Source organism: Lepidothrix coronata, unplaced genomic scaffold (genome assembly GCF_001604755.1).
Source record: "Lepidothrix coronata isolate B3197 unplaced genomic scaffold, Lepidothrix_coronata-1.0 Scaffold281, whole genome shotgun sequence".
NCBI lineage: Eukaryota > Metazoa > Chordata > Aves > Passeriformes > Pipridae > Lepidothrix > Lepidothrix coronata.
The window spans coordinates 48,040-55,894 of record NW_016690461.1 but is presented as its reverse complement, the minus strand read 5'-3'; the positions used below and the strand labels follow the sequence as shown (position 1 = coordinate 55,894).

The following is a 7,855-nucleotide window of genomic DNA, read 5'->3' as shown; positions in this document are numbered from 1 at the left end:
CCACCCCTCCCAGTCTGCACCAGTCCCACCAGTCCCTCCCAGTGGCTCCATGTGTGTCCGAGCTGGGACCCCCCTGACCCCTGTGCCCCCCTCAGCGTGCCGGGCACTGGTGGATGAGCTGGAGTGGGAGATCTCCCAGGTGGACCCCAGGAAAACCATCCAGATGGGCTCGTTCCGCATCAACCCCGACGGCAGCCAGTCGGTCGTGGAGGTGAGGAGGCGTCTCCCAGCGCTCCCGGAGCTCCCTTGTCCTGCCCCGGCCCCACTGACCCTCCCCGGCGGCCGCAGGTGCCGTACGCGCGCTCGGAGGCGCATCTGACGGAGCTGCTGGAGCGGGTGTGCGAGAAGATGAAGGAGTACGGGGAGAAAACGGACCAGGCCACGCACAGGAAGAGCTACGTGCGGGTGATCTCCCACGACGGCACCAAGATGAACCTCTCTGGGGTCAAGTTCGACGGGGACGTGACTTCCAGCCTGAAGTTCGCGGTGTGTGGGGGGGCCCTCGTGGCGTTTGCTGGGAGAGGGGCTCTCCGGGGGTGTGTTGGTGTCACCGGTTCCCCCTGGGCTCCCCGGGGCTCTCTTGGTGTCCCTTGGTGTCCCGTGACCGCCGTGGTTCCCGTTGCAGTGCGAGAGCATCGCTGAGGAATACGAGGATGAGCTCATTGAGTTTCTGTCCCACGAGGCTGAAAATGTCAAGGATCGGCTCTGCAGCAAGAGGACGGGTGAGCCAGGGGAGTCTCTGCTGTTCTGGGGGTCGTGGCTGCTCTGTCAGGGTTGGGACAGGAGGAGCTGCAGGTTCTTCCCAAAATCCCGGTGCTGAGGTGCTACTGCCAGCCCAGTGCCCAGACCCTGCTGCTGCTGGAGCTTTTTTTGGGTGCTGGGGCCGAGCCAGGGCAGCTGCTCTGTGGCTCCATGGTCTCTCCTGGCACAGCCCATGGCACCATCTCCCGTCCCGGGGGCTATTTCCAGCTCACAAACAACTGGGTCAGGGCACACCATGACCTTTGGGTCTTTCCAGTGCTGAATGTGGCCCCCAGAGCTGGGCCAGGGTGGGTCCCTTTGTACCTGGCACAGGCATGAGGGAAATGCTCTTTCCCAGGGTGTCCTGGGGGTCTTTCCAGCTGCTCCTGTGGCTCATCCTGTGTCCAGGGGCCGGGGTGGGGAGGGGTCAGTGCTGCCCAAACATCCAAGTTTGTCATTAACCACAGGGCAAAGCCAGGGAAGTGCAGGTGGCTCCAGCTCAGGTCACGGCTGGGACGGGCACTGGGGCGTGGTGGGATGTGGCACCACGGGGGGGCCCGCAGGGCTCCGGTGCCTCCCGAGGATTCCACCGGTCTCCCCCCTGTCCTGGGGCTCCCCCGGGGTCCTGCCGTGCCCTGAGCGCAGCCCCTTGTCCCCGCAGACCTGTGTGACCACGCGCTCCACATCCCACACGACGAGCTGTGATGCCCCAGCTGCCTCTGGACCACGCTGCCCGGTGGCCTCGCCGGGACCGGGACAGCACCAGGATCCACCGGGATGTCCCCGTGTGCCTCATCCCCGCCAGGACGGACGGACCTGCCAGGGAAACCCACGGCGCTGGAGCCGGTGCTGCCTCACCCCGTCCGGAGCTCCCGTCCTGTTTATTCCCCGGGGCGGCCGTGGGGTGAGGCCGTGTCCTCACTGCTGCCAGGACATTTTCAGGGACATTCCTGCCTCACTGCCGGGGGGCGCGGGGGAGACACTGGGGCTCGGCCCCCCTTGGGGCAGGGGGCTTGGGGACCCCCGTCCCTGCTGCAGGCAATAAAGGGGCCGTGGGCCCGCCCGAGGGTCTCGCTCTGGTGTGTGTGGGGCGGGGTGGGGGGCGTGGGGACAGCGGTGGCACCTTAGTGTCCCCAGGTGACTCGAGCTCCCTTGTGGTCAGTGTCCACCTGCTGTGGCTCAGCCTTGGGGTGGGGACATTGCTCAGGTGATTCTGGTCAGCCCCTGGTTTCATGTCACCCCTTGTCACCTCATGTCACCCATTGATTGCACCGGGGTCACTCAGGGCAATGCTGGCCACACGCCACCCCCGAGGTCACTGCTGAGCCGGGGCCCTGCAACCTATAGGCCACTGTGGCCGGGCGTGGGATGACGTCATGGCCTGTGATGACCTCACAGCACATGGCCGGATGCCCGGTGACCTCACGGGGCTGCCCCGGCACCGCAGCCGAGCCACACCGAAACACCGTGAGGATGACACAGGGCATGACGTCACGCACTGCGGCCGGTGACGTCGCGACAGAGGGGGCGGGCGGCGCCTCACCCCACCCTTAGTCCTGAATCAGGCGAACGCGGCGGCCACCTATAGCCCGCGGCCCCCGCCGCCTCATTTGCCTATCCCCGCCCCGCGGCGCGCGGCGCGGCCAATAGCGAGCGGCTCTGCCACGAGGAGGGCGGGGCTATGCTAATGCAGCGCCGCGCCGCGCCCCGCCCGCGCGCTGAGGACCCCCGGCCGCCGCCGCCGCCGCTCCGGCCCCGCTCCCGCCCCGCTCCCGGTCCCGCTCCCGGTCCCGCTCCCGCTCCGTCCCGGCCTGTCCCGTCCCGGTGCCGCCATGACGCTCCTCGCCGCCGGCAGCCGGGCGGCCGCGCGCCTCCGCGGGCCCAAGGTGAGAGCGCCCGGCCCGGCCTCGCCGCGCCTTAAAGGGGCGACGCCGCAGGGGGGGGATAAGGGGGGGGTTCGGTTCTTAAAGGGGCGATGTGGGGGGCGCTGCCTTAAAGGGGCCGCGCGGTGGCGGCGGGGGGGGGACGGGACCGGGGGGCGCGGGGCCGCAGCGGCACGTGGTGGGCACCGGCTCGGCTGGGAGTGCCCGCGCCGCGGCCCTGTCGGAGCCGGCGAGGAATCGGGGGCTCCGGGCCCGAACGCTGTTTCGGGGGCTCCGCCGCTGCTGCAACCCCGTCGGGGGGTCCCCGCCCTGGGGCAGGCCCCGCTGGGGGCTCCGGCCCCGCCGCTCCCCCGTTGTACGGCTGCGCTGCAGCACCGGCCCCCGAGGGGGTCCCGCCCGGCGGCACCGGTAGCGGGGAGTGGGGGGCGATGACCCCCCTCCACCGCCCCCCCCCGCCTCCCCCGGCGTCCCGGTGCCGTAGAGGACAACGGGGTCACCGCGAGGGGACCCCCGGGGGGGGGCTGAGCGCCGGTACCGGGCTGGGGCGGCCCCGGCCCCCCCGGGCTGTTTGCCTTGGCCGCGGCCCCGGCGTTTCATAACGGGCTCTGCGGTTTCTCTATCGACCGGGCGATATTTTGGGAGCAGGGGCCCGGCCCGCCGTGTTTTGATGCCCCACTTGGCCCCGCTCCCCCCCCACCCCCGCGGGGGCCGCCCCGCCGGGCTGAGCCCCGATCCCGACCCTTCGCCTCCTCCTCCTCCCCGCGGCCCGACCCCGCACCCTCGGGCCGGGGAGCCCCCGCACCCCCCGACCACGGCGGGGGCCCCCGAGGGTCCCGGTGCCCCCCACCCCCAGCCGGTGCCCGGTGTCACCGCCAGCACGTGTGACCTTGAGCCGGGTGACAGCGGGACGAGCCGCGGGGAGCCCCGCAGCGCGGTGGCACCGGGGTGGCACGGGGGTGACACGGGGGGTGACACTGGGGGTGACACGGGGCCCCCGCGGCGGCGACAGCGGCCGCCTTGACCTTGGGCTTCCCGGAGCCGCCTCCATTGTTCCTCCTCCGGCATTTTCCCTTCCCGGAGCCGCCTGTTGCGGGGGGACACGGCCCTGTCGCCCGCCACGGCCACACTTGGGGGTGTTGGGGTCCCACGCCGGGGGTGCGGGGGGGCCCACGCCGGGGGTTCGCTGCGGTGACCCCCCCGCGCCCCCCCCGCGCCCTCCCCTCCCGGCAGCCAGTGGAAAAACCGAGTCATGTTCTGGCTCTGCCGCAGGCGCTGCCGCAGCTCCCCCCGGGAGGATCGGGGTGTCCCTGTGGGTGTGACCCCCCCTCCCCGGCACGGCGACCCCCGGTGTCCCCCAGTCCCCCTTTGCCCCCTTTGCCCAGGGCAGGGCGCTGCCAGGCCCGGGGTGTTCCCAGGGTGTTCCCGGCCGGAGTCCCCGCGGTTCCCACGGTTCCCACGCGTGGGCGAGGAACAAAGTTCGGATTCCCCGGCACAGGAAAACCGCGGCCTGGCCGGGCTGGGCTCCGGCTGTGCCAGGGCTGCCGTGTGCCAGGGCTGCCGTGCTCGGCTCCGGGAAGGGAAATGCAGCCGCATTCCCTGTGCCGGGTCCGGGTCCGGGTCCGGCTGCCGTTGTGCGTGATGGGAATGTGGGGGGGGGGCTGCGCTGCCCCGGCTCACCCGGCCCTGATCCCTCACCCCGGCCCTGATCCGTGTGGGCGAGGGAAGCGGCTCCAGCCGCCGGGCACGGCCCCTGGGAGCTGGGATCTCACGGGGTCACAGGGCTCCCGTCACAGAGCCAGGGCTGGGGGCTCCATGTACAGCTGCACCCCCCAAAACGGGGCAGCCGGGGGGCACGGGGGGCTCTGCTCTGCTAACACGGGGGGTCTCTGTGTCTGCTCTTCCACAGAATGCACCGTGTGTCCTCTTGGCCGCCCGCCACGCCAGCGCTGCCACGGTAAGGGGGGACCCTGCTCTGTGAAACCCTCTCCTGTCACCCCCTGTCCTGTGCTCGGCCCCCAGCTCACGGCCCACTCCCTTCTCCCCAGAACCTCAAAGATGTCCTGGCCACCATGATCCCCAAGGAGCAGGCGAAGATCAAGAGCTTCCGGCAGCAGCACGGCAGCACGACCATCGGGCAGATCACGGTGGACATGGTGAGTGGGGGGCACGGGGGGCGTGGGGGGACACCGGGCTGCGCCACAGCCCCTCACTGTGGCCTCACTCCCCGTTCCAGGTTTATGGCGGGATGAGGGGCATGAAGGGACTGATCTACGAGACCTCTGTGCTGGATCCTGACGAGGTAGGACCCCATCCCACCCCATCCCACCCCGGCACTGGCCCTGCTGGGCTGACGCTCGTGCCGGGCTCCGCAGGGCATCCGCTTCCGCGGGTACAGCATCCCCGAGTGCCAGAAGAAGCTGCCCAAAGCTGCAGGGGGAGAGGAGCCGCTGCCTGAGGGGCTCTTCTGGCTGCTGGTGACAGGAGACATCCCCACCCAGGAGCAGGTAAGAAGGGGGCTGGCGGGGGTCTGGCAGCCCCCAGCCCCTCGGCCGAGCCCCCGTGACCCCCCCTCCTCCGCAGGTGAGCTGGCTGTCCAAGGAGTGGGCCCGGCGCGCTGCTCTGCCCTCCCACGTGGTGACCATGCTGGACAACTTCCCCACCAACCTGCACCCCATGTCCCAGCTGAGCGCGGCCGTCACCGCCCTCAACAGCGAGAGCAAGTTCGCCCGCGCCTACGCCGAGGGCATCCACCGCGCCAAGTACTGGGAGGTACGGGGGGGCCCCCGGCCGTGCGGGGCAGGTTTGGGGGCAGGTTTGGGGGCAGGGGGCTGGGGGGGAGGGCAGCTGCCCCCTCTCACCCCCCCGGCGCCAGTTTGTGTACGAGGACGCCATGGACCTGATTGCGAAGCTGCCGTGCGTCGCCGCCAAGATCTACCGCAACCTGTACCGGGAGGGCAGCGGCATCGGGGCCATCGACCCCAACCTCGACTGGTCCCACAACTTCACCAACATGCTGGGCTACACTGACCCCCAGTTCATCGAGCTGATGCGGCTCTACCTCACCATCCACAGGTAGGGAGGCAGCAGCGGCACCTGGAGCAGGGGGGGACTTGGCCCCGCTCCCAGCCCGGGGCAGGGACAGGACCGGCTCCCGGGACATGCCTGGGCCGCTCCAGGGGCGGCACTGGGAACACAGCAAGGGCCACTGGGGTAGGGCTGTACGAGGCTGGGAACGCTGTGGCCCGCCCAGAATGCCTTGGAGGGTATTTGGTGGGGATGGCGGAGTCCTGATGCCCCCCTCGCCCATGCAGTGACCACGAGGGAGGGAACGTGAGTGCCCACACCAGTCACCTGGTCGGCAGCGCCCTGTCTGACCCGTACCTCGCCTTCGCCGCCGCCATGAACGGGCTGGCCGGGCCCCTGCACGGCCTCGCCAACCAGGTGGGCCCCTCTCCCTGTCCCTCTGTCCCTCTCGCTGTCTGTCTCTCTGTGCCCCACTGGCCTCACTTGGGCCGTTCCTGCAGGAGGTGCTGCTCTGGCTGACTGACCTTCAGAAGGAGCTGGGCAAGGAGGTGTCAGATGAGAAGCTGCGTGATTTCATCTGGAACACGCTCAACTCGGGCAGGGTGAGCCAGGGGCCAGGCCAGGGTGCTGAGCTGAGGGTCTGAGGGCCATGCTGGGGGTCCAGCTGAGGGCCATGCTGGGGCTGTGCTGCGGGGCAGTTGCCGGGCTCTGACCCCCGTCCTTGCAGGTGGTGCCGGGATACGGACACGCGGTGCTGCGGAAGACGGACCCCCGCTACACCTGCCAGCGGGAATTCGCCCTCAAGCACCTGCCCAAGGACCCCCTGTTCAAGCTCGTGGCTCAGCTCTACAAGATCGTCCCCAACGTGCTGCTGGAGCAGGGCAAGGCCAAGAACCCCTGGCCCAACGTGGATGCCCACAGTGGGGTCCTACTGCAGGTGAGCCTGGGGGCCCGGGGAGCTGTGTGTCCCTCTCCCTGTCAGTCTGTCGCTCTGCCTGTCTGCCCGTCCCATCTCTCCGTGTTCCCTGTCCTGGGCATCTGGAGGGCTCCTGGTTCCCCCCTCTCTGCCCTGACTCCCCTCTCCCCCCACAGTACTACGGGATGAAGGAGATGAATTATTACACGGTGCTGTTCGGGGTGTCCCGAGCCCTGGGCGTCCTCTCTCAGCTCATCTGGAGCCGGGCGCTGGGATTCCCCCTGGAGAGGCCCAAATCCATGAGCACCAAGGGCCTGATGCAGCTCGTGGGCTACAAATCCGGGTAAAGAAGGGACGGGGACAGGGCCGCGGCTCGTGCTCCCCAGGGAACATTGCGCTGCCGGGCCCGGCCCGGACGCCCTCGGCACTGAACCCCCCCCGGGCACCGCCGGGGGCTCCTCGGGGTGAGCGGAGCCCCCCCGGCTGCTCCCCCTCCCCTGCCCCACCCCTGGCTCTCCCCACCCCTGTGAGGTGAGGGGGGTCTCCTGTGCCCCCACCCCACCCCAGCAGCACTCACTGCGCACACAGGGAGCCCCCCGACTCCCCACACACTGGGAGCCCCCCGGCTCCCCCACTGCTGGGCTGGGGGTGGTCCTGGTGAGGCCGTGGGGGGGCACAGCCCCCCCCCGAGAGGGTTCAGTCCAGACTCGTGTCCAGGCCCTCCCACAGGGACTCGATACACTCCTCCCCGGCCGCGCCCCCGTGTTTGTGTGACCCCCCCTCCCTGTCTGAAGCCCCCAGGAGCCAGAGCTGGGACCCCCCCCAGCCCCCTCACAGCTCTTGGGCACTTCTGTACAAACAACAACAAAATGCAAAATAAATGTTTTTATTAACAAACCCCGAGCCTTTCACCTCCCTCCCTCTGCAGGACGTGAGGAGGGGGGTCAGGGGATGGTGCCCCCACCCCACCCGGGGCTGCTCCGGGGTCCCGTTGGGGTCGGTGGGGTGGCCCTTGGCCCCTCAGTGGTGATGGCAGGAACTCGGTTTGGGTTGGGGGGTCCCAGCTGCAGCCCCCCCCCCTCCCCAGCTCCCCCCTCCCGTGCTGAATGAGGACCAGGAGGCTGCTCACCCTTGGAAAATGCTCTTTATTGGCCTGTAAAAGCCCTTCCTCGGGCAGGGCGGCCTCGGGGGGCTCAGGGAGCCCCTCAGCCCCCCGGGGGGGCTCTGTGGCAGGGGGGGGAGCCTGAGGCTGCCCTGTCCCCCAACTGCAGGTGAGGAACGGTGAGCGGGG

The 7,855-nt window shown here is 70.0% G+C and overlaps 2 protein-coding genes across 3 annotated transcripts in view; both read left to right on the top strand.

Moving 5' to 3' along the window:
• CNPY2 (canopy FGF signaling regulator 2) overlaps nt 1–1,495 on the top strand; it is a 3,423-nt gene extending 1,928 nt beyond the window's left edge. Inside the window, exons 3-6 of the mRNA XM_017836689.1 lie at nt 96–211; nt 289–486; nt 626–722; nt 1,403–1,495. Of these exons, the coding sequence (XP_017692178.1) occupies nt 96–211; nt 289–486; nt 626–722; nt 1,403–1,446 (455 nt within the window). The 3' untranslated portion in view covers nt 1,447–1,495. The remainder of the gene's footprint in view (nt 1–95; nt 212–288; nt 487–625; nt 723–1,402) is intronic.
• A 1,063-nt stretch (nt 1,496–2,558) lies between these two features.
• On the top strand, nt 2,559–7,026 carry CS (citrate synthase). Of its 2 annotated transcripts, none has more exons than XM_017836690.1 (11): nt 2,559–2,627; nt 4,531–4,578; nt 4,670–4,777; nt 4,858–4,923; nt 4,997–5,128; nt 5,205–5,393; nt 5,497–5,696; nt 5,936–6,065; nt 6,149–6,250; nt 6,376–6,585; nt 6,741–7,026. In XM_017836690.1, exons 1-11 carry the CDS (start codon nt 2,574–2,576, stop codon nt 6,909–6,911), a joined length of 1,410 nt encoding a protein of 469 aa, XP_017692179.1. In that variant the 5' UTR covers nt 2,559–2,573; the 3' UTR covers nt 6,912–7,026. The 2 variants fall into 2 exon arrangements, with proteins under 2 accessions (XP_017692179.1, XP_017692180.1); XM_017836691.1 differs by lacking the exon at nt 2,559–2,627 and adding an exon at nt 4,191–4,241.
• Nucleotides 7,027–7,855: the final 829 nt, after the last annotated feature.

Bases quoted from the DNA above. Each gene is read 5' to 3' on its own strand.
- CS (XM_017836690.1), top strand. From the start codon at position 2,574: ATGACGCTCCTCGCCGCCGGCAGCCGGGCGGCCGCGCGCCTCCGCGGG. The intron at 6,066-6,148 runs GTGGGCCCCTCT...CCGTTCCTGCAG, and splicing joins TGCACGGCCTCGCCAACCAG to GAGGTGCTGCTCTGGCTGAC. The intron at 6,251-6,375 runs GTGAGCCAGGGG...CCGTCCTTGCAG, and splicing joins ACACGCTCAACTCGGGCAGG to GTGGTGCCGGGATACGGACA.